Here is a 27,005-nt window from a genome sequence, read left to right on the forward strand (position 1 = left end):
AGCCTATATTCTAAGCCTCCTATCAATTTTACATTTTTCGATTACTATATGTCTCTCTCTAACTCATAATAATGTTGATAATAATAATAATAGCTGATTTCTATTGGGAATTTACTTGTATTAGTCATTATACTGGTCACAATACCCCATAATGTAATCTATTTCTGGATGGATAATACTTGTAATGCTTAATCTACATAGAAGTAATGCAGGGTACAGAATAATATATACATATGTATATAGATATATATATATGTATATATATAGATATATGCACTTATACTGATTTATGTTTATTGAATTCTTTCCCCTAACCCCTTCCCATCAGGTCTTGATTCACTTTGTGCTCCATTCCTATATTTAAATTTCAATAATGAAGGTAAGCCTGTTTATCATTTAAATAATCATTGTATGTATTATTCTAAAGTATTTTATTCAAACAGTTCTTATTGTAAGGTTTTTGCTCTCTTCCTAGTAGATACTGTAAATTTCTGTGAAATAATCTGCTAGACTCACTTTAGAGGATGTAAAGGATTAATTTATTACTAGAGTTTTAGTTGTAACCAGGTAGTGACTAGATCTAGGGAGAATCTGATTATGAATTCATCTTCTTTGGTGACCATTTAATGAAACTTTGGAGAAAATTATGACTTCTTTAGAGATTAGCTTTAGTTTATGTATACGTTCTCAACAGTTTGTAAAGAAATCAGTAGTGCTCTTGTATCTCCAAAGCTGATTATTTCAAGCATTCCTTGATGAAGACTTTTCCTCCCTCTTAAACCTATACAGCACTTTGTGTTTTTGAAAATTTATCCCATGTAAGTTTTATGTATTAGTAATTTATAGACTAGTAGAGTAACCCTTTTTTGGTTCACAGCTTTTTAAAATGATAGCTGTTTTTTTTTTTTTTAAATTTCCTGTCCCCCTCTTATAATTCCTCTTTTACAAGTAGGATTCTCAAACAGTATTTGTTAAATTTAGTTGACTCTAATCCCCAGTGATATAACATTTAGAGACAACTGCCCTATATAGTATGAATCTCTAGAAGTCTCAATCTCAGAATCTCTATATTTTCAAATTCAGTTTCATATCAGAATTTATAAAATCTTCAGGAATTGAGTAGACATGGCATAATCCCAGAAAACTAAAATTTCAGTATTAGAATACACTGTTCTTCAAAATCAGTACTCATTAATCTAGACCAGAGATTTGCTATGTTTAGTTAAGCAAAATCTATTATCACATGTATCAATCCTAGAATAAGAGATCTGTGTTTGAAAGAATAATTTGTGACTAGAGTTCCTAAATCCAAAGTTCTCAGACTCTTTTGTTTGTATCCAGAAAAATAACTGGTCTTGAGGTTTGTATAGCTCATTAATAATGATCATTTGTAGAGATTTTTTAACTATAAGGTTCTGGTAACAAAAGTTTTTATCATTGTGGGATGATTGCCACACTAGTTTGAAATTAAACTTTAGTACAGTGGTTATCTTTAGTTGTCCAAAATATTTTCTGTTTTAAAGGATAGAGGGTTTCCCCTGCCCTTAATTTTGTGTTTCCATCAATTATTAACATGACTCTTGTTTAATAGTAGATTCAAGGATTATGTGCTAAGTAACTGCTCATCATTTACCTCATTGATTAATTTGCTGTGTCTTTGCCTTATTCTTTCGTAGCCTTGGCTTATGCGTGTATGTCAGCTTTTATCCCCAAATACCTGTATAACTTTTTCTTGAAAGACAACTCACATGTAATACAAGGTAAGCAAAAGTCTTTTCCTTGTCATTTTACAGAGAAAGTACTTATGTCAAAGGACCAATACTCAATTAAATTTATGATTGTGATCCAATAAAATATAATGATGATCTATCACTAAAACCCATAAAGTGACAATTAGGTTTGTTTAGTCTTTCTTTCAAGACTATAAAGAATTATGGAATTTTTCTAATGACTACTATAACCAAAGACAAGTATGTTTTATAGGAAGGAAGTTGCTTTTTGCTTTTAGATTAATTAGCAAAGCCATCTAACTTCAAGAGTCATATAATGTCAACTTGTGAGTATTTATGAAACTACATATCCTAAGAGTGTATTTGTATTTTATTAATTGAGATGTGTTCCATATTTATTCATAGTTTTCCTTATTACCTTTACCAGTGATGTTTATTATAGAATTGGCAGTATACTCTTTAAGATTCCAACAAAATGAGTGTATTTAATAATACCTTGAATGATATCAAGAGATTTCAGAGGCTATACAATTCAAATAATTTGTCAAATAGTGACCAAAACAAACTGAAAAGATTAAAGGTAGAAAATATTTAGATGAGTATTTATATATCACAAAACATGAGTCCTTAATCTTCAGTTAGGCATTAAGTCAGAAATAATGCTGTTATTTTTTAAAACTAACATGAATCCATAATTATTAAGTGGACTCTCATATATGAAGGCCTGGAAATAATTTTATCCAAATATATCAGGCCTCTATTAAAGCATAGTGCCTAGGTAGATGCCTACATATTAGGAAAGATAAAAGTATTTGGAGAATCACCAACAAAGCAATTAAAACAGAACTTATAAAATGAATTGGTTAGCTCTCAGAGGACCATATTAAATAGCTTTTATTACATTGGTTTTCCTTTTTGTTCTGTATAGATTCCTATTTCAAAATATAGAAGTGAATTAACTCTAAAAAGTTTCTTTTTTCTAGTAATTATTTCTATGTTTTATATTGATAATGAATTTCCAGCTTGAAAAAGTTGATTTTTTGTGCTTTTTGACTGTAGACTTCTTTAATACACTTTAAAAGACTTATTATATAAATTAGCAAGATCTTGTTTCATACATTAAGGTAGAGAAACCATAGTGTACACAACATGAATTTGGAGGAACTAGTCAGAAAGGCCCCAAATACCCTTAGTTTATTAGATTAATCAGTAATGTATTTTAACATTTAATACTGTAATGAAAAGACTATACAATTATTTAAGGTTTATTATTGTACGTGTTAATTTTCTCACTTATAATTTCTACAAATTTGTGTTTGAAATCTTGAATTGATAACTAATTTTAAAGCTTTTGAAAGGTATAATAAATGTTCTTTAATATTATGTGAATGTTGTGTGTATACTTTCCCAGGAAACAATAAACAAGGTGTTTATTTGTTCAGTTTTTGTACTGACCATATATGTTATATAAGAAAGAAGCAGTTTCAATTGATTTAGTCTTTGAATAAGTAATTCTTCTGCACTGACTCTGTGCCAGTCACTACTTAAGGAATAGAAGTTCTTAGGGTTAATAACATTAAGTCCTTTTCCAAGGGATTTCATAGCCCAATATGGGAAATAAATGTGAAAATAACTACTTACAACTCAATGAAATAAATGTATATGCTACTAATTAACACAAAGGATATAGTTGAGGAGTTTATTTTGTGGTATGTTTGGTTTTTTAACTGTCTTTTCTTTTTGGCAGCAAAGGGAAGAGATGGCATGTCTAGAAAGGTTTCATTAAAGAGGGGATATTTATGGATGAATTTGAAATCTGACTAGGAGTTTGCTTGGTGAAAAGAGAGAAAGATATTCTAAATTTAATTTTTTTATTTTATTTTTTAAAGAGGGAGGGCGGGAAGGAGAGAGAGACAACCTGAAGCAGACTCCCGGTTCTGTGCTGTCAGCACAGAGCCTAACATGGGGCTTGAACTCATGGAACATGAGATCATGACCTGAGCCAAAGTTGGATGCTTAACCGACTGAGCCATCCAGGCACCTCGAGAAAAAAAGTTATTTTTTGTTTTTTAATTTTTTTAATGTTTTATTTATTCTGAGAGACAGAGAGAGAGAGACAGCGTGAGTAGGGGAGGGTCAGAGAGAGAGGGAGATACAGAATCTGAAACAGGCTCCAGGCTCTGAGCTAGCTGTCGGCACAGAGCCCGACGCGGGGCTCAAACCCAGGAACCGTGAGATCATGACCTGAGCCGATGTCAGACGCTTAATGGACTGAGCCACCCAGGTGCCCCAGGAGAAAAATATTCTTAAGACAGAGAATGTGGAAGAGAACTGCAGTAAAAAGTTCCAAAATGGGTTGAAAAAACAGCGAGTCGTCAAATTTGAGGCGTGAATTCCAAAAGAGATATAAAGAAGGAGCTGAAACAGTATGCTGATTATTGGTTACTAAAGTTTATGGACGAACAGTGCCTTATTTTTCTCCCAGATGTTTATTTTAGGCTTGGAATTAGAAATATTCAGCTCTCATTTTACTGTTTTCCTTCTTGGTTTGTCCTCTCCTCCCCTTTTGTTATATGGTATTTTAAGCTTTAAACTTCAAATTGACATTGATTTCTGATTGCCATAAATAACACATAAACACTTTTTTCCCCACAAGTTTTGGAAAAGTCCTAGATCATATTAAACCAATCAATCCAATAGCTAATTGTAGAATTGCATATTCATTTACTCATTTAATTTTCTCTACAAAAACCAAAAGTTTCTGTATTCAATAGCAACTTTAAATGTTATTTGGAAAAAATATTTTTTATAATTATATACTAATAGAACTTGAAATTTTTTATTTTAAAATTTTTAATAAAATACAGTGCTTACATACTCATAATACTCTAAAATGCTTTGTGTCTTAAAGAAGAGAGAAAAATTATTTAGTCAAGAAATCCTGTTTTCCTTATTTGTTTACCATATCATATATCCTATAACGTGTTACCTGTAGACATTTTTAAGAAGTTAAAAAAATTAATTACTTTTAGCCTAAATGAATAATCTTTATTGTTTTTGGCACTATCAGATTATCTCCAGTAGTGTCACTCTTGAGTTATGAAGTATCAACACAGGAATTTTTAGAAAATAAAATACTGGTTAAACAATGCAGGGTTGGACCTCTAAATAAAGATTCCTAAAATTGCTCTTAGATTCAGAACCTTAGAGTACCAGTTGGATTTAAAAAGGTGAAGGGGTATGAAAGGGATAGATTGGTTTGAGTTTCAGAGATATTGGAAAACAGGCTTATAACTCACAGGACAGACATACTTCAGGCTATTGAAGAGGGGGGAAAAAAGGCAGCTTTAGTTCAGTGAAGAGAGGCAGTCACATAATTATTAAAAATGGGAACTAATCCTTTGTGGAAAATCTAACTATACCTTAATGTCATTTTGTGTTTAAGAAAGGAACAACCCAGAAAACTGGCCTGTAAACTTTTAAACTATTCTTGGAAGTTATCCTGCTCTGTGTTGTTCACAAAACAGCCATTGAAATTTTGCCATGATGTTAAACATTCTTGTACTGTTTATAAAACTAAGGCATATTCATAATTGGACCATTGGAAAATGTTGGTTCCTACAAGTCAGAAAGGGAAAGGAAGACCGAAATTCCATATAAAACTAGAAAATAAAATGGGGTGAAAATTTCCCCAGTATTCAGTTTACCTATTAGATGTTTCTAAGTCCTTTGGGAGAAAGGATGGTTTATTCTCTGTAATGTTTCCAACATTTAATGTCATGCAACACATAGCCACAATGGCTATATAACTAAATTGGATATTTTCAGAGTTAAAAGATACATTAAACTGCACCAGACATTAAGCCTAAGGCAGCAACTGGGACCTTCCCACATAAATTAGGATGTATGGCCACACTGCACATAGTCAATCGATAAGTTTTGGGGGAGAGGAGCAGGAAGGAAGATAGACTAAAGCCTATTACAGTCTAAAAGACTACTTGTTAAAACAGGAGTATAATATAAATCTCTTTATATGTAACTACACTATAAGTGTTATGCATTTGGAAAAATGGTACATTTCTTATTTTGGGTTGAATGTACATCTTTGTTGTGGATGGCTTTAATGATAGGATATTGGGAGACAGTAGAAAATACATTGGGTATACAGCCTTGCCATTTTCCAGAGTGTCTTGCATCATGTGACTAAGGAGAGTTTTTTTCTGAAACTGAAAATGTTGTGATTCATAAAGTTCAGTTGAAATATAAGGAATATACCCTTATATTTTCCATTCTCTCAACAAATTACTATTCTTGTCAATTTACTCACTATGTTCTAACCTAAACAGGATTATGGCAACCATCAACTCAAGGGCAAGTAAACTCTATTTTTACTAAGTAAAAACACAAAATTAACAAATATTTTAGAGCTCAACTTCTTTTTCCCCCTTTTTTGAGATTAAAATGACAATAACTTGATAAAATGAGTAGAATGCTGCCTTACTTAAATCTAATCGTTACTGTGAAGATAATCGATAATAAAGGACTGAATATGAATTAGATTTTCCAGTTAAGAACAGAAGGCTGCAGAGGTTTTGACCTATTTAGGATTATTCTCTAGTTTATGACATAGCTAGGCTCAGAATTTAGGTTTTCATATTCCTAGTGGTATGCTTTCTTCTGCTGTGCAAAAAAGAAGCATATTTCAAAAGAACAGAAAATGTGAGTTGCATGAATATTGGAGAATGTGGAAAGAAAAATTCCAGATTATCTGTATCTTTCTGAAGAAGGATAGACATTCACCACTTTCTAGGGATTTCCTCAAAATGGTATGGTGTTTATTTTTGAGACAAAGAGAGACAGAACATGAGCAGGGGAGGAGCAGAGAGAGAGGAAGACACAGATTCTGAAACCAGGCTCCAGGCTCTCAGCTGCCAGCCTAGAGCCCGACACTGGGCTTGAACTCACAAACCGCAAGATCACAACCTGAGCCGAAGTCGGTCACTTAACCGAGTGAGCCACCCAGGCACCCCTGAAAAAAAATGTTTTAAGTGTTGCTCCTTATTTAAGTATCTGTTCCACTTTCTAAATATATAATAAATGCAAGACAATTTTAATATTACTGTAGAAAAATGTATGTTGAATTTAATAGGAAGACATCATGTATAATCTGTGATTCAAGAAATGAACTGATAGTTCAGAAGGTGGAAAATAAGTTGTGCTATAGCTTTTTGGTATGTTTAATAATTAGCAGTAAGTGATTAAAGTGGTAATAAAACAATTATTTATTAAAATATATTTTCTTCATGGAGAAATTAAATATCATTCAAACTATAAATAAAACTAATGTATGTGAATTTAGTGTCTTTGAAGTATTGTGAAAAATAATGATTGTCTTATACCCTATTTTCATTACAGAATATCTGACTGTGTTCTCTCAGATGATTGCTTTCCATGATCCAGAACTGAGCAATCATCTCAATGAGATTGGATTTATTCCAGATGTAAGTACTTGGTATATTAATAGAACATGAGGTAAAAAATAAAGCAGAAATTGGTAGGACAAAAGAATACTGTTTTTAAAGTTGTGTTGTCGTAAGTCCATATTTCTAAACCAATTCTTGCTACTAATTACAGCCTTCTGTTGTAAAGTTTGTGTGATTACCTTCCATATTCTTACTTTAAGTGAAAGGAAAGTATCTTTTTTTTTTTTGGCACTACCAAATTGTTTTGAAAACTCCTTTAGTGTGAGCGTTGTATTAAACTATTGTAAGGGTTTTCACTTGTATTTTATGATATTCAGGCTGCTTTTGAAAAAGTAGGAAATTTGAACTTCAGTGAATTTTTAAGTAACTGATTGTATGTTTTTCTTCATATATTAACCTAAGAATCTTTGCCAGATTTTGGCTTACTTCATTATCTTCTTAATAGTCCATGTCAACCCAGAAGTCAGAATTGACTCTTAAAGATTAGCCATGGTGTAGCTTAGCCTGCTACACATCTGTAGTGTGTGACATGGAATCAAACATCATTGAGAAGTCTTTTGGAGTATAGTATCATGGGTTTTTATAAACCTCAAAAAAAAAAAAATACTTCTTGTGATAGAGGTCTCCTTATTCCATCTTAACTTTCTTTGTTTCCTGATCATATCTTTCCCCCTTAAGGCTTATATCAGGAACCAGTACATTGATGATAAGACTAGAGGTGAAAAATGTTTATATTAACAGACTCAACTAATACATTTAAAGCGTTGACAATAATACTTATAGTATAAATTCTTGCAGAGTGCTCTGAAGTTTAAAAATATTTTCATAAACGTTATTTCATTTAATTCTCAAAACAAACCTGCAAAGTGAATGAAGCAGATAATTTCAGGATTTAGTTGATAAGAAATATACTGTTTGAGAAGATAACAAAACTAATTAGCCACAGAACTAAAATTTTAACTTACATCATTTGAAAACCCTCTGTCCCTAGTCTGGTTTATCTTCCATTGGGAGAGTAGAGACTAAAACCTAGGTGTACCTACTCCTAGTTATTGCTCTTTGTATTATGCTTTATATAACTCTGTGCTGTGATCAGGCCTGTGGCAGCCATCCTTAACATGTATAGAGTCATTTGCTTCTAGGTTCCTGGAGTAATACCTTTTATTTGAGTGTATGGTTTATTCAATGAAGGCTCCAAAAAGAACATATACAAACTATAAAATAAATAAAATAAGGACAAGTCCTATAATTTTATGGAGATAAAAGACCTTATCAAAAAAATTAACCGGCATACATAGTATCATGTTAAGTATTCATTTTTATATAACCCCACCTTTCTTGCTTCACATTTGGGAGGTAGAAAACTAAACTACATTAAATATTATGGCTGGAGTTGAAGAAATATAGAGGAACTGACTGCTGATTTGGTAATATTTGAGGGGAGAAAAATACAAATGGTTAAGACACAGACTAAAGGAGGAGATGATTATTTTCAAAGGACTCTCTTGAAAGCACCTGATGGTGCTCAGTAGTAAACAGAAAATGACATTAATTCAGGCAGTGTTGTAGATTGACAAAAAACATTTATGCAAAAAAATATGTATGAAATTACAAAGAAAGCATGATAAAAGTTTTAGACATACTGTGAATATAGATGGTATTAAGGAAGGACTCACAAAAAGGAATATATAATTTATATTTGCTTTAATTAGGAAAATTGAACTCTGAGAATGGTATGAGAAAGGTGAACAAAAAACATTGTTAAAATGTAATAATGCGAACATATATTAAGTACTTACTCTGTGCCAAGCACTGCTCCATCCTATTTAAATAAGCCACTCATTTAATCCTCACTAGTTTAAAATTTAATTAAACAATGGCTATTTAATATTTATACATAAACCAATTTAGAAAAGGCAAATAGCCAAATGGAAATAAAATTTTAGCTGACAATAATATTAAACATAAAAGCAGGTGAGAACTCAGCTTAAAAGTATTATAAATTGGTTTTGCCTTAAAGGAGAGGAAAATAAATATACTGATTATACTTAGACATTAAGTCACCGATCTGGTACTGTTTCATGGGTGCTGGCAGAAAACCCAAGACTTCTGGGTCAGAGACAAGGGACATTATCACTCATAGCACAGCAAGCAGCAGGAGTATTAGCATATTTGTGTTGGTTTTCTAACCATACATATGTTTTCTAATATGTTTGTATAAAAACTGCCTTGGAAAATATAATCCAGAACAAAGACAGTCAGTGTTTCCACTCACAAGAAACGCAGAAGTATAGAATGCATATTAAAATTGTAATGGTAATCACTAAGAGAATAGAAAAAGAAGGTATAACCTCTAAACCAATTTGGGGGAGAGGCAAAGAAAAGTCAACCAATCCGGTAAAAATATAGAAAGACCATAGAAAGAATATAAACTAATTAGATTGCCTAATAAAGGAAATGTTCAGATATTTTAAAACATCCATCTGGGGGCGCCTGGTGGCTCAGTTGGTTAAGCATCTGACATCGACTCAGGTCATGATCTTGTGGTACGCGGGTTTGAGCCCCACATCAGGCTCTGGGTTGACAGCTCAGCCTGGAGCCTGCTTCGGATTTTCTGTCTCCCTTTCTCTCTCTGCCTCTTCCCCACTCACACTCTGTCTCTCAAAAATAAATAAATGTTAAAAAAATAAATAAAACATCCATCCGTATGCTATTTATAAGAGATAAAAATTTAAGAGTATTGGTTAAAAAAGGAGATAAAAAACATAAGTCAGCACACATTAACCAAAAGACTACTGATGCAGTAATATTAATATAAACTAAAACAGAAAACACCCATGAATAGATTGTGACAGAGATGCCTCTATAAATCAATTAGAAATGAATGGTTTATTGAATAAATGGACCTGATACACTTGGGTAACTATATGGAGGGAAGGTAGGAATCAAAGCCAACCTCACACCATATATAAAAATAATTTCTAGATTGACTAGAAGACCTAAATACGGAGTGTCATATTTATTATTTATATTTGGGAAGGAACTTTTACAAAAGTTACAGGAAGTATAAAACATAATATTTAAAAAAGGGAAAATTAAAATTGAAGAGTGCTGGTACGAAGCAGCCGTCCATTCTATTGATAATGTATTTTTTTTTTAAGTTTCCAAAGCAATTGTCACAAAGTGTTATTATCTGTTATATAAAATCTTCACCCTGAGTGGAGAGTACATTGGTGTTTGTTAAATGTGCTACTACATGGGGTGAGTTAATTATTCAATAATCCAGTAATTTATATATATCTTTGATTTATGCTTCCCTCTTTATTATGACCCCATCTTATAATTAATGGGCATTTTTGCATAATTTCTTATAAAAACTCCTTAATTCTAGTGTTATTAAGTAATACTGATTTATACTGTGTAGGTACTGTGATTAATCTTATGAGATATTCATAAGTCATGTGGGATGAGGGACAGTTTCTTGTATGATGAGAATATCTGGTACCTGGCAAATGCTGAGCCTCACTGTCAAGCCACTGATTGCCTGTAGTAATCCCCTAATCATGGTGACAATTAAATGCTTGCATGTATTTCTAAAAAGTGGATCTACATTTATTTCCAAACACCCTCTAAAGAATGGTTCTTTCACTATTGGGAATCTCGGGGAAACAAAAAGAAATGATCTCACTGCTCGTGACCTATAGAACCACAATTTAGGTATATAGTGTAATATTAACAGTCATGACCCACTTCAAGCCTCAGGTGGCTGCTCAATAAATTAGGAAAAATAGATAACACCTACTTTGGCTACCCACATGACTCTTGTAAGCCTTAGATAAGTTGAAATATGTGAAAATGCTTTATAAAATCTAGTGATAGTGTGATGTGACTACATGTTAGATAAGAAAGGAAGACTTAGATCCTTAAGGAAGTTTCAAGTCTCTAACCAAATTACTAGGATAGTTAAAAATATATAAATAGACTTGCATCATCATTGGGGAATCCACCATCAACAATCTGTCAAAGAATGCCAGGTGATTTACATGTAGATAAAACTTTCTGATCATAAGAGAACAGGGAATATATATCTTGGAACTTTAAGTTGAATAAACTTGACTTCAAGCCCTTGCAAAGATTCTAGATGGTATTGATTCAATACCTGTGTTCAAGCACTGTGTTCAATTCAATTCAAGCACTGTGTTCCCTACTCTTAATTTTATCTTCATATATATGAACCAAGTGCTTAACATTTCTTTGTATTTATTATAGTATCTACCACAATTGTTTTCATATATAAGAATGCGGTAATACTGGTTGCTCTATTTTAGGAAACAATATTCTGCTTAAAGTTTACTGATTTGTGGTGACTGAGTGGCCCAGTCTGTTAAGCATCTGACTTTTGCTCAGGTCATGATGTCAGGGTTCCTGAGTTGGAGCCTCATCTCAAGCTTTGAGCAGAGCCTGCTTTCGATTCAGTCTCCCTCTCTTTCTGCCCCTCCCCAGTGTGCTCTCTCTCAAAAATAAATAAGTAAACACTTTAAAATAAAGGTTACTGGCTCAAAAAAATCAGAATATAGTATTTTTCTATTTAACATATCCTAAGGAGTTGCTCTGTGAATCACTGTTATCATAGAGATTTATAACTTTTATCTCCTCACTATTGTTCTGTCAAAATGATGGTTATGGAAATGAAGGTAGGTTCTCTCCTAGAAGGCATTTGCCCACAATTCTAAAAAGATAGAAAATGCAGAGTACTGTTAAATAAGGAGAGCTATTTAGTACTGCCTTTGCTTTTAGTACATATTTTTTTGTTTATGTGATACCCTTTTCCATTCCACTGAATTTCCCATTCCACTGAATTTATCCCAATTTAACTAGCATAAGGCATCATTACTTCATTGAAGCTGAAAAAGATAATAGTCTTTTGAAAATGAGTGGCACAGTGGAACAATACAAATCTTATGGAGCATTTTCTTGACTTTAAAGAATTTTCTTTTGTAGCAAGCCTTGTTATAGTATCTGTAGCTAAGAGGACAATTAGTAAGTCAGACATAGACAAAATGTAAGATGCTGTCAAATTTGGAAAGTAGAAAAAGAATTGATGTAAGAATATTTGAAATTTTTTGAGCTCAAAAGTAGCTGTCGTAGGATTGAGGAATGTTGATTCTGAGAGCCAGCAAGAGTGTAAATGCTTTAAGTCTTATCTTTATTGAGTCTACCTATAAAACATTATGTAGTTCCCAGTGCTTAGGGTTCTCTTCTAAGGGTTTTCCTTTCACTCCTTCCCTCCTTATTCCAAAATGTGTGTATCTTTTTTTAAATAGTCTCATAAGACCTCAGACGTTTGAGTTGTTAAAATACTTTTTTATTACAAAATCTTCTGGACTTAGGAATGATCATTATAATTCCTATACTGATGTCTGATATGTTCTCTGCCAGGTGATTTAGATCCATTAACTAATCTTCACAGCTATTCTGAAGGTTTAAAGAGATATGTAACTACCAGATCACAAAGGCTAGAGTTTCAAGAAAATATGTGAGTCTCTACTGCTGCTAAACAACTACAAAATCTGCTGGTTTGCAAGCATTCTTTCTTGAATGGCTAAGTATTAATTTTCCTAAAGCAAAGTCTTTGTGAGGCAAAAAACTAATGGTCACCACATATTTTACAGTAGTGGCCTGTGGTAACTTAAATGTAAAACTACTTCTGACTTGAGATAAAAAGAAAACATAGTATGCTAATAAGAAGATAGATTAAGAAAGCCAACTAGAGGGGCCCCTGGGTGACTCAGTCAGTTAAGTGTCTGACTTTAGTTCAGGTCATGGTCTCAGAGTTTGTGAGTTCGAGCCCCACATTGGACTATGTGCTCTCAGTTCAGAGCCTGGAAACTGATTCAGATTCAGATTCTGTGTCTCCCTCTTTTTCTGCCCCTCTCTCACTCACACTCTGTCTCACACTCTCTCAAAAATAAACTTTAAAAATTTAAAAAAAAAGAAAGCCAACTAGAAGGGACTTCATTTTATAATAACAATAATAATTGTATTATATATACTAATGTAAATAATAAATTATTTTTACAACACATAAAATTAAAAATATAAATTAAAATAATAGGAGAGAGACAGCGTGCACTATGCAAATAAAATTTATTTGACAAAAGATTCATCCAGAGTTTATAAGAAATATTTCCTTTTTTAATCTTTTATATTTGTATATATTTACAACTTTTTAAGCCATAATTTTCTACTCTTCAAAATCAAGTTAATGAGTTTCCTGCCTTTGTTTTTCCTAGTGATGTTTGTAATTTTGATATTATCAGGTCATTTGAAAACACTCCTGAAACGCTAAAGATCACTGTTCTTTCTTGATATAGCTAGGGGGCAGTATTTACTCAGCTGACTCTTAGTTGACTACCACTATGTCTAATCATGCAAAATAATTAAGTAATTTGAAGAAAATAGCTAAAGCATGTATGATTTTTTTTCATTGGGTCTCAGTTTCCATTTTTAAATCAGGAAAAGTTAATAATATCTCTAACTTAGTAAGACTAATGTTATATATATTTTATATCTTCAATAAAATATTTCATTATTTGCTTTTTCAAAAATGAAAACCTGAACCAGTTAGTATTCAAATTGTGTTATACTATCTTTTTCATGTATCAGACTATAACATGAAGATGTACCAATATCCCAAGAAGTTATTTAAGATTAAGCTATCAGTTAATATCTTAAAAGGAAGAAAAAAGAATAAATGACTAGCATTACAATCTCACAGAATATATTACCTATTTATTTACCTGACTTTAGTTGGTCAAGGTAACTGATGCTGGTGAGCACCTAGGAGCTATTATATATTAAATAAATGTTTCAACTTGAATTAATTATTACTTTTCAAATATCATTAGAATCAAATATCATTAGAATATGCTTCATTTCACTTATTTCTAATATCTCTTATCATAATTATTGTCAAACTATAGGCATATAATTCAAATTTTTATGTTTAGTGTTTTTTCAGTACTTTCCACGATTTAATTTGAAAGATCCATATATATATACTTTCATATATATATATAAAAAAAAATATATATAAAACAAATATATATATAAAAAAAAATATATATAAAACAAATATATATAAAAAAAAATAAATAAATATATAAATATAACAAATATATAAAAAAAAAATAAAAAAAAAATAAAAAAAAATAAAAAAAAAAAAAAAAAAATAAAAATAAAAAAAAATAATTAAATATATAAATAAAAAATAAAAAAAAAAAAAAAAAAAAAAAAATATAAAAATAATTAAAATAAAAAAAAAAAATATCAAAAAAAAAAAAAAAATAAAATATAAATAATAAAAAAAAAAAAAAACAATAAAAAAAAATAAATATAATATAAAATATATAAAAAAATAAAAAAAAAAAAAAAAAAAAAAACAAATAATAAAAAAAAAAAAGTAAAAAAAAAAAAAAAAAAAAAAAAAAAATATATAAAAAAGGTAGAAAAAGAAAAAAAAAAAAAATAAATAAAATAAGTGATAAGAAAAAAAGAGAAAAATAATAAAGAAAAAAAAAAAAAAAATAAAGAAATAGATGAAAAAAAATAAAATAAAAAAGAAAATAAAATAAAAAAAAAAGTAAACAAAGAAGAAAAAAAAAAAAAAATTAAAAAAGAGAAGGAGAAAAAAGAGAAAAAAAGAAAAGATGAGCGCCAAGTGATTTATGGAATTGTTGAATCACTGTATTGTATACCTGAAACTAATATAACACTGCCTGTTAACTAAGTGGAATTAAAATAAAAACTTGAGGGAGGGAGGGAGAGAGAGGAGAGAGAGAGAGAGTGAGTAAGAGAGGGAAAGGAAAGGAGAGGAGAGGGGAAAAGAGAGGAGAAGAGAAGAGAAAAAAGGAAAGAAGTCAGGAAGGGAGTCAGGGAAAGCCTCACAGAAAAAGTGGCTATTGAATAAATGGCTTTGGGAACTGAGGGAAAGAGCAATGAAACAGAGGCAGCAGCAAGTTCTAAAGCCTTGAGGTATAAGCATGCCAGCGATATTGAAGGAACAGACAGGAGACCAATGTGACTGGAGCCCAGTGAACAAGGAGATGAGAGTCAAAGAGAACCAAGTTTTATATCAAAACGGATTACATAGTTAAGACTTTAGCTTTTGTTGTCAGTGATGGAAAGCCACTCAATTCTATTTAACAAAGGAATGACATGTTCTGATCTAAACATTTTAACAAGATTATTCTGGTTTTTATGGTAAGAAAAACCCAAGGAGGGACAAGGGTGGAATTTTAAAAGGTTGATCATACACTAGTGTAATAATGTAGGCTAGGCTTGAATCAGTGGCTTTTAACTGAGATTTGGAAGACTATACTTGAAAGCATAGGTTTTGAAGAAGTATCAGCTCCATTTGGGACAAGTGGAAATGTCAAGCTGGCATTTGGACATGTGGGTTTGCAATTCAGAGGAGAGGTCTGGGATAGAGCTATAAAAATGGGAGTCCTCGCACTATACATAATCATCTGGAGAAAAATAGAAAAGAAGAAAATCCAAGGACTGAAAACAGGGCATGCCAATATTGAAATCTGGGAGATGAAGAATAACCAACAAAAGAAATGGAGTAACAATCAGAGAAGTAAGAAGAAAACTAGACAAATGTGATATCTTGGAAGTCAAACTGGGGTGGGGAATGTTTTGAGAAGGTAAGAATACCTATGTCAAACCTTGCTGATTGGTAAAGAAGGATTCAGTGAGAATTGGCCGTTAGATTTAGCAACATGGAAGTCTTTGATGACCAAGATAAGAGCAGTTTTGGTGGTGAAGTAGCAGCAAGAACCTAATTGGAGTGAAATGAAAGAATATTTAATGAACATCTGCTACTCTTAAAGAACTGTAAGCCCCTTACAGGCTGGAACTGTATGTTTTGTTCACTGCTATATCCTATCAGTCAGGCAGAGAGTGAGTTCTCCCTTATTGTGACTTCTGTTCTATTTAGACCTCCAACAAATTGCATAAGGCCCACTCACGAAGGGAAGAGCAATCTGTTTTACCAAATCAGCTTATTCAAACTGTTGATCTCATCCAGAAACACTCTCAAAGACACAACCAGAATAAGGTTTAATAAATGGACACCCCATATCAGTCAAGTTGACACATAAAATCAGTCATCACAAGAAGCATTTGCTTTTAGTAATTATTGATATGGTTGCCTTTAAATGTACCATTTGGTATTTTTGTTCCATTTCTCCCATCAAATTTTTGTTTTCTTTTTCCTTTTTATCAGCCTTTTTTGAATTCATTGGACATTTTTTCTGTGATTTTATTTTATATCCTTTGTTGACATGTTAGGTGACTCTTAGTTGTGTTTTTTAATTGATTTCCTTTGGATTTATACAGTGGTCCTCAAATAGGCAGATTTGCCACCCCGAGGATTTTTGACAACGTCTGGAGATATTTTTGACAAAACTGGGTGAATGCTACTGGCATCTAGTGGATGGGTGCTGGGTTGCTGCAATAATCTTAAAATGCAAAGGACATTTCCAACCAAAAGTTATCTAACCTAAAATGAATAGTGATGAAGTTAAGAAATTCTGGTTTATGTTATAATTCTTTAGATTTCTACAGTTTGCTTTCAAATAGTGTACCACTTCACAGATAGTACAAATACTTTACAACGTATACTTCCATTTTCCCTTCCCGGTGTTTGTATTACAGTGGTCCTACATTTTATTTCTACATAGGTTATAAACCCAGTAAATTGTTTTTTATTTAAAAAGTCAGCCATTTGTAAAGATTTTTCAAAGATAAGTATTTTACATTCCACCACATATATATTTACAATCCCTATGTCTCTTCATTCTTCTGTGTAGATCTAGATTTCCATCTGATATCATTTTCCCTCTGCCCAGAAGACTTCTTCAGCATTTCTTATAGTACAAGACTGCTGGTGATGAGCTTTTTCAGTTTCTGTGCCTGTGAAACATTATTTTACCTTTTGTCTTTGAAAGATATTTTTGCTGAGCATACAATTCTACATAAACACATTTTTTATTATTTTTAAAATGTTACTCCACTGTCATTTGTTGTACACTGACAAAACATTTTTTGAGAAGACAGCATTCTTCTCATTGATACTCTTACATAATGTGTTGTTTGTTTTCTCTCTCTAGCTATGGTATAAGTTTTCTCTTTACCACTGATTTTGAGAAATTTGAGTGCCATGTGCCTTGATATGGTTTTCTTCATGGTTTTTGTGTTTGGTGATCTTTACATTATTGGATCTGTTCGTTCATAGTTTTCATCAAATTTGGGAAATGTTCAAGCTATTATTTATTCAAATATTTGTGCTGTCCCCTCTCTTCTTTCTCTCCTTTGGTGTCTCTAGTAACATATATATTTGGCCAATTGAAGTTGCTCCGTGATGCTTGGGCTTTTTTTTGGGGGGGGGGGGTCCTTTTTTGTCCTGACTTTGTTTCATTGGATACTTTCTATTGATGTTTCTGAGTTTACCATTTTTTTTTCATCTGCAATGATCTGCTTAATCCCATCCAGTATATTTTTTTCTCTCAAACACTGTACTTTTCATCTCTTAAAAGTTTGATTTGGCTTTTTTTTTTTTTTTGTATCTGCCATGTCTCTTACTTAACATGAACATCCTTAGCTTTTTGAACATAAATACAGTTATAAAAAGTATTTTAATGTTATTTCCTGCTATTACAAACATTTATGTCAATTCTGTGTGCATTTTGAGTCAATGATTTTTCTCCTCATATGTTTTTTTTTTTTCACTACTTTTTACTACTGGTATTTTTTAAACTAGATTCCAGTCATTGTGAGTTTTACCTTGTTGAATATTGGATATTTTTCTATTCTTGTAAATATCCTTGAGCTTTATTTTGGGATGTAACTAAATAACATTGAAACATTTTGATCCTTTAAGACTTGCCTCTAAGGTTTATTAAGTAAGACTAGAACAGCATAATTTGGGAGCATAATTATGCTATTATTAAGGTAATACTATTTTGAGTACTCTACTTAATTCCTTGTTTATTAAAAATTGTGTGTTTGTTCTGACTGGTGGTAAAATGAATTATTCCTGGTTTTGTGTGAGCCTGGCAAGTTTTCCCTCCAATCTTATGAAGTGATCCCTTCCCCACTTTGTGTGGAAGGAATACACAAGCCCTCTTCACTGTGTGGCAAAACAGATTGTCAGCTTGTTGCTGAAATAATTCAGATAAGATTCCTAATGACAAATAATCGGCTTTGATCAGAAGGGTAGAGATACTGTAATGTATGTCATGTCCTTTAAGGAAAAAAAGTTAAATAATAACAATGAAACTAATATTTAATAACTTTATTTTTAAACTTAAATTAGGCTGAAGAGTTCAGATTTTGTTATATTTTATTGGTTTTTACAACCCGTACTCTTTACAGTGAAGTCACATACCTTTATATTTCTCTGCAGTTTTCCCTTTTGTAATGTCACTTGAAAGAACTGTCTATGTGTTAATGTATATAAATGATGATCTTGTGGAGAGCAGTAGGCTTTATTTCACATACAGTACTTAGACTTTAATGTAGTATATAATTATACGTAGGGTTCTTGACTAGCATTTTGATAGCATGAATAGTGGTATGCTATGCAAAGACATACGGTACTCTATTCATAAATTATAATTGATAGGTGCTGGAAGAATGTTTATTTAAATCCTATAGGTAGTATAGAAATCTTTGTCTAATGGTAAACTGCTTTGATGCGAAAGTAAAATAAATTTGGAGCTTTTTCAGATCTTTCTATATATTATTACTGACTTTCAATACTTGCTACTGACAAAGGAGATTTTACTCTACATTTAGAAATTGGGAATATTTTTCTCACTTTCAAAATGTCACAAAATTAATTGAAAGTATATAGACAAGTATGTAAGCATGTCTGTGTGTGTGTGTATTTTCATTCCTAGACAGTAAAATTAGGCAAATAAATTTGTCACTCAGCTAAAGAACCAAATTATTTCATTTTTAGATGTTATTACTTTTAGTCTCTTATGAAGCTTCCTATTAATTTAAAAAATGGTAATAGAAAGCATATGCTTCACAATACTTTCTTAAGAGACATTTTGGACATTTTTCAAAAACCATCTTACCACTTCTCAAAAATACTGAGAGTAACTCAAACTGATAAAGACCATTGAAATCCCAGAAATATTTTTGTACAACCTGAAAGTTCACCCTTGGAATTAGCAGGCAAAGTGCTGTGTTTGGGTTAGGCAGTATCTTGAGTATTGCCTTAGATGAAATGAAGACATTCTTTGGAATAATCCTTGGAGAAAGGGACATCTGTAGCATTTGTAATAGATGGTATCATTTAATGGAGTATTTGTGGTATTTGTGGTAATAATTATAATTTAATAATTCTAATTATCAGCATTCACTTTTATTTTAATCAATGGAGTATACCACAGTATAGAATATTTTTTACCATTAAGTTTATTAGTAACCATTCTAATTATCTTTTATTTCCTCTTTATCTGTCCCCGGCATGGCACCCCTTTCCTCTTCTACCCATAGCTCTATGCCATCCCTTGGTTTCTCACCATGTTTACTCGTAAGTATAATTTTTCCTTTCCTTTAAATATTGTATTAGCAAAAGGACAGCTGCTTTCTTCCCCAGTATATTATAGCTATAGTGATATTAATCAGACTTATTTACATAAGGATCCTTATATAATTCTAATGTAATAGAGTTGGGTAGAAAAAAATTGTTTTCACTGCTGTATATCAAAAAGAGTGTAATATAGGATGAGGGTTGTATAGTGATGTTTAGGATGCCTATCTTACGTGTCCTGACATAAAATTTCTGCCTTCTGTTGGAAAAGAAATTAACATTAACTGTAGAATTTACATAAAGATTTGGAAGGCAACTTTTACAACCAAATGAGACTCAATTTTTAGAGATCTTCTAATACTTTTGTTATTTCCAAACCTAGAATTCCTCTAGAAATCAGAGTATGTGGATGTGATAGTTTAATCAGTTACAAATATTAATACAGTGGACATTCTGCTAAATATGTACAAATGATAAATGGAATAACCATATTTAAAGTAGATTATGCATTGGCCTTGAAAAATATGACAGTATCATTAAATGTAAAAAATAAAGTTGCAAAAAAATAGAAAACGTATTTTATGTGAACTTAATAAAGCAATTATTTTGAGTGAATAATACAAGTGTAACAATACTGAATCTAAAACAATACTAAATTTCATGTAGGCAAATAAACTTTTGAGAATAGTGTAACAAGAAAATTCTAGTAAGAAATATAATTAATGAAACAACTATACCAGGATTGATAAAGGAGGTTAGAAAATGTCATCTATTTGACCAAACTGATTATTAATTTTTAAAAATACCTTAGGATGCAATAAATATTATATACAGTTTTATAATTTTTTTATGAAACCAAGTCAAAAACAATTTTTATAAACATTTTATAAAAAGCTTATAAAAAATTTGGCAGTATTTGTTCTTAATTCGTTTTGACCATAAACCATTTGTAACATGTCTAGTAAAACTGCTTGTTATTGTTTTAATTTCTGTAATTTTGGTTTTTTATTTAATTTATTTTTATTTTGTTATTTTACAGATGTATTTCCACTGCACAAAATTTTCCACCTCTGGGATACCTTACTCCTTGGGAATTCCTCTTTCCCATTCTGTATTGGAGTAGCAATTCTCCAGCAACTGCGGGACCGGCTTTTGGCTAATGGCTTTAATGAGTGCATTCTTCTCTTCTCTGATTTACCAGGTATAGATGTCACTAAATGAAATTTCATTATAAAATAATGAGACAGTCTTTCAGCAATTTGCAAAAATAATCATCCAAGCTTTCAGAATCTCTTCCTAAGTTTCAACTTCCTTCTCTGGATTCTCTCTCATATAATCACATATGCTCTTCCAGCACATGTACAAACCTGTGTCAAATTAGACTGCTGTGGATTAATTTTATGTCAGTGATGCCACCACAAGAGTAAAAGAGCTGGGGTCAGTGACATAATTTGTCTTTAATCTTAGGACAGGCCTGTTTATCTTCAGCTGATAGAGAGTAAACAAAGGCGACTTGGTTAGGTGTTTGAGAATCTGTGTTTACCAGAGATGTATGTGGAACTTTGCTCTCTACTATCTATAGCTCCTTAGACAATTTGACAGTTTGAGAAAAGGTATTATTGTCCCCTTTGGAGGGCAAATCCACAAGCTATATATTATATCCACAAGTGGGGAGTTTGGAAATCTAAGTGTTAAATTTGCTAAGTGTGGAAAAAGGGAATGTGACAGTGGTCTAAGCTTTGCTGCTGTGGCTGAAAACACCACAGTAATGTGTTCACCTAGGATATAACAATCTATGGAATTAAAAAACAAAATATATTTTTGCAGAACCCAAAATGTTTTTCAGGTAGAAAACTTCTACTTCAGAAAGCATTTCATTGGCTCCAACTCTTCTTCTGAGTCTATTATTGTTCTCCCTATTTTTAGGCAGAATCAAGTGACTGCTGATAAGAAACACATTTAGTTATCCAAGAGATGAATTTGCCTAAAAAAATAAATGAAGAACAAAATAAAAGTACCTTAATATCGCGTATTTATTAATTACTCTCAAGAGGAATAAGAAACTATTACCTACCCTGATTTTCGTCTTTAGTTGATGATGTATATCTCATACTTCATCATCTCTCTGTTGTTGAAAGTCTTCATCCTTTGGGGAAAATAATAACAATTTAAAATTTAATTTTTTTAAAATTTCTTCTTCCTTCTTTCCCCCAAATTGAAAGTATCACCATCATCCTTCTAACTTATCAAACTTAAATTATTTTTTATATGAGCAAATAGTAGTTCAGTTCTTATATTATTTGTTTCTGGGAAATAGATTCATTTTGAAAATCTATCTATTTTTTTAATCTTGGTGGTGAATGGTAACAAAGAAGCTAGTTTCACAAACTAGGAATACTGTCTGTACCTTGCAGATATTTTCTTCTCATTCCCAACTTGCCAAAGTAAAAAGAAGATGATTGATTAGATTAAAAGAATTTTTATGGTCAGTTCTTTTAAAAAAATCACAAATGCTTATTTTGATTTTGAAATCAAGCAAATTTAATGCCTTTCCTATTTCATACATAAATGGACCACTTAAACACTGATGAAGAATCTGTTGTCTCGTTGTATAGATATTAATAGTAACTCTGCTTGTCCATGAAAATTTATTATTTCTGAAATCAGAAAATAAGAATATGCTTGTTAGAGCTGACTTATTAAAAAGGTAAACTCTACCGGAGCCTGGGTGGCTCAGGTCATGATCTCACAGTCTGTGAGTTCAAGACCCACGTCAGGCTCTGTGCTGACAGCTCACAGCCTGGAGCCTGCTTCAGATTCTGTGTCTCCCTCTCTCTCTGCCCCTCCCTGGCTCGCTCTCTCTTTATCTCTCTGTCTCTCTCAAATATAAACATTAAAAAAACAGCTGTTAAATTCTACCTACCTTTGAAAATAGGATGCATTGGGGCGCCTGGGTGGCTTAGTCGGTTAAGCGTCCGACTTTCGCTTAGGTCATGATCTCGCGGTTCGTGGGTTCGAGCCCCGTGTCGGGCTCTGTGCTGACTGCCAGCTCAGAGCCTGGAGGCTGTTTCAATCTGTGACTCCCTCTCTCTCTGACCCTCCCCTGCTCACGCTGTCTCTCTCTCTCTCTCTCCTAGAAATAAAAATTAAAAAAAAAAGAAAATAGGATGCATTGTTGTTAATTGCCTTGATCCTCAGTGCCATTATTCTGGCTCATTTGTTTGGCCACTGTCTATAATTCCTGTTGGAGAAGAACGAGGTTCTAATAAGAATATGACTTTAAAAAAACACACAGAAAGGGTCTAAATGTAGGCCTTGCCCTAAAGTACACCTGTCTTTTACTTTTAATCGAAGGACACTTATGTGGGATGTCTTTCCTAAATCTGAAGAGATCTCTTTTTTCTTCATGTTGAGCTTCCTCATGAAGATGCTTGAAGGAACTGGAAATAATCATGGGAAATCTTAAAAAGTGAATCCAGATTAATATACACACAAACACACTGAATGTGCCTTTTCTAAGCAAAGAATTATGTGACATAGTTTGGAACATATTTGAAAGAAACAAGCTTTTTAAGACTTCAGAAAAAGAATAGATAGGATAACTCTATATTTCACTTTAATTCTTTAGACAAACTTTGTAGATAAAGACAGGATAGGATTAAACATTGATTTGAACTTATTAAATATGTTATACTTTACTGAAATCCCCACTCAACTGAGTTTAAAAGCATAAGCAAACAGCAAATTTACCTAAAATCTTTGCTAAAGCAGATTGCTAAATTCACGGTTCAGAACATCTATTTGATAGTAATATGATGGAAATACTACTTAATTGGTAACCTTGTGAACAAAATAGGCTTGAATTTTTTTAAGTCATTTTTTCTAGTTTTTTTTCTTTCAACAAAGAAACACCCAGCAGTCTAGTTATTAAGAGCATGGTGTGTGGAGCTGCTCACCTGAGTTTCAGATCCTGGCTCTACCAGTTACAGCTGTGTGATCTTAGGGTCATGACTTAACCTCCTTGTTTACTTAACTCTGATTATATGAGAATGATAATAGTCCCTACCTAAGAGTGTTATTGTGTTAAATAAACCAGTATATCTAAACAACTTAGAGCTGTACATGGCATAGAGCAAATGCTATGTCAGTGATTATTATTATTAATTTGTCATCATCATTATTATGCTTGTTTTCACTTTTCCATTCTATCATGACATGCTTTCCTATTGGTGGTATAAATGCTGCAATCACCCCATTTGGCTTTTTCTATAATTCAAAAAAAATTTTTTAACATTCACTTTTGAGATAGAGAGAGTGCATGCATGCGCACAAGTTGGGGAGGGGCAGAGGGATTTTGGGAGACACAGAATAAAGAAGTAGGCTCCAGGCTCTGAGCTCTCAGCACAAAGCCCAACACAGGACTCTAACCCATGAGCAGTGAGAGCATGACCTGACCCAAAGTCAGGTGATTAACCGACTGAGTCACCCAGGTGCCCCTCTTTAAATTATTTAAGTAGATAATAAGTCATATAGATTTCCTTGTTAGCTAAAGCAATTGAGGAATTATCTGAGAAGTCAAGTAGACCTTCTTTGTTGATTGTATATTATGACTAAGAAGAATATTTCTTTTCATTGCTCAGAAACAGTGTAATGTAGTAGATAGCATAGACTTTTCAATCAAGACAAATTAGGGTTTAAGTCCTAGCTCTAACACTCACAACCTGTGTGAAAAGGGAAACTTTTAGTGTAGTTCTCTGCTGAAAGAGCTGTCTATAGATGAAATAGATGTGAGTTCATATCTTAGTTCTGGCACATAGTGGCTGTGTGAATTTGGACAAACTTTTAATCTCACTGAGAATTCTTTACATTAAGAAACATTCAGTAAAATGGAGATAATAATATCTGCTTTACTGTTATGATGAGCACTAAAGATAATATACATAATGCACCTGCCACAAAATCTGGTACTGAGTGTGCATATATAGTATGTATAACTTTTTAAAAGTAAATAGTAGCATTTAATATTTTTATTTTATTTTAATCTTAGAGACCGAGGAAGGTGCAGAGAGAGAATCTCAGGCAGTCTCCAGGCTCCATGCCTAGTGAAGAGCCCAATGTGGGGCTCAATCCCATGACCCAGGCTCATGAGCTGAGCCGAAATCAAGAGTCAGACACTCAACCAACTGAGCCTCCCAGGCACCCCAGCTTTTAATATTTTAAAAATACGTAAATAACTTGTAACATTCAGTCTTTATAAGTTCCTTCTCCTTTCTTCTTCCTTTCCTTCACTTTATACTAACTCTTTAATTCTTGAAGTGAGAACACAGCAGAAAAGCATTATTATTTTTGCCAAAAATTGTTTCCAAATTCTATTTCCTTGTAATATTTTATTTTTAAAAAATGTTTAAATGAGTATATGTTTTTTTCTTAAGTTTATTTTATTTGAGAGAGAGAGAGTGTGTATGTGTGTGTGTGTGTGTGTGTGTGTTTGTGTGTGAGTGGGTGAGGGGCAGAGAGAGAGAGAGAGGGAGACAGAATCCCAAGCAGGCTCTGCACCGTCAGCACAGAGCCCGATATGGAGCTCAAATCCACAAACTGTGAGATTATGACCTGAGCCAAAATTAAGAGTCAGACATTTAACTGACTGAGCCTCCGAGACACCCCAATACATTGTTATTATAAACTAAGACAAGTAGTTTACATAAGGTTCACCCTTTGTCTTAAACAGTGCTGTGTGTTTTGACAAGAGAGTAATGTCATATATTTACCATTACAGCATTATATAGAACAGTTTCACCACCGTAAGCATCTTATGCTGCAACTATACAGTTCTTCTCTCCACTCTTCCTACCCCACTCTGTCCTAGAAATCAGTGATTCTTTTACTGTCTTAATACTTTTGTATTTACCAGAATGTCACATAGTTGGAATCATAGAGTATGTAGGCTTTTCAGACTTTTTCCTCCATGTCTGCTTATGGCTTCATAGCCCACTTCTTTTTTTTTTTTTTGTCAATAGTAATTTATTCTTTTTTTTTTTTTTTTTACAAATAGTTTATTGTCAAATTAGTTTCCACATAACACTCAGTGCTTATCCCCACAAGTGTCCTCCTCCATGCCCATACCCCCCTCCCCCCCACATCCATCAGTCCTCAGTTTTTGTCAGCATTCAAGAGTCTCTCATGGTTTGCCTCTCTCCCTTTCCCCCACCATTTCCGCCCTTCTTCTCCCCCTTGTTCCTCCATCAAGTTCCTCCTAATCCTCCTATACGTGCAAACATATGATATTTGTCCTTCTCTGCCTGGCTTATTTCACTCAGCATAACACCCTCAAGGTCCATCCATGTTGCTACACATCATAGCCCACTTCTTTATATCACTAAATAACATTCCAAGTTTTTAGATTTTTAAAAGTAGAAAAGGATATTTCTTATAAGGCAATCTCTTTCTAAATAGAAATCTACCAAGTGTAAAATAGAAATGTAACCTATACTTTAACTGAGTTTAAAGTAAGATCCCATATTTACTGGTATCTAAAGCTTATGCTTTTTTTCTTTTTTAATATTTTATTTATTTCTAGGAGAGAGAGAGAGAGACAGCGTGAGCAGGGGAGGGTCAGAGAGAGAAGGAGTCACAGACTGAAACAGGCTCCAGGCTCTGAGCTGGCAGTCAGCACAGAGCCCGACACGGGGCTCGAACCCACGAACCGCGAGATCATGACCTAAGCGAAAGTCGGACGCTTAACCAACTAAGCCACCCAGGCGCCCCATAAAGTTTATGCTTTTTAAAATTTCAGTTGAAGTGCTATAACTTTCATGTGTTTTATATTATCTCTATTTTATGATTGAGAAAAAAAAGAAGAAAAATGAGTTTGGCCATAGCTATATGACTTGTAAGTAATCGAACTGAAATGTAAACCCAGGTCAGGCTGCCTCCCAGGTAAATGCTCTTTGCAGTATGCCATTATTATTATTATACCACTTTCTAAGTAAATACCTTAATGCCACTAGACCAAGAGCTAGACCAAGAGAGTGAGGCTTCAAGCCCACCATGTTCATCTCCTAAATTCATTCCCACCCCTTTTAAGCCAGAACCTTTAAAGTTTGAGACCTTTCCAATTAAGAATGACAAATTGTACACATATGTTTATCCCTACTGCCTTGTGAAACATCACTAAAGCAAAAC

General features: G+C 32.6%; 1 protein-coding gene across 3 annotated transcripts in view; it reads left to right on the top strand.

Annotated features, from left to right (window-relative positions):
* Positions 1-27,005, top strand: part of TBCK (TBC1 domain containing kinase) — a 192,281-nt gene that overhangs the window by 87,115 nt on the left and 78,161 nt on the right. For all 3 annotated transcript variants that reach the window (XM_039255615.1, XM_039255614.1, XM_039255616.1), the window contains exons 18-22: positions 329-379; positions 1,677-1,760; positions 7,146-7,231; positions 19,787-19,823; positions 20,863-21,024. In XM_039255615.1, coding sequence (XP_039111546.1) covers positions 329-379; positions 1,677-1,760; positions 7,146-7,231; positions 19,787-19,823; positions 20,863-21,024 — 420 coding nt within the window. The remainder of the gene's footprint in view (positions 1-328; positions 380-1,676; positions 1,761-7,145; positions 7,232-19,786; positions 19,824-20,862; positions 21,025-27,005) is intronic.

The sequence above is a fragment of the Hyaena hyaena genome, unplaced genomic scaffold (genome assembly GCF_003009895.1).
Source record: "Hyaena hyaena isolate Hyena2069 unplaced genomic scaffold, ASM300989v1 scaffold_535, whole genome shotgun sequence".
In the NCBI taxonomy this organism is placed as follows: Eukaryota; Metazoa; Chordata; class Mammalia; order Carnivora; family Hyaenidae; genus Hyaena; species Hyaena hyaena.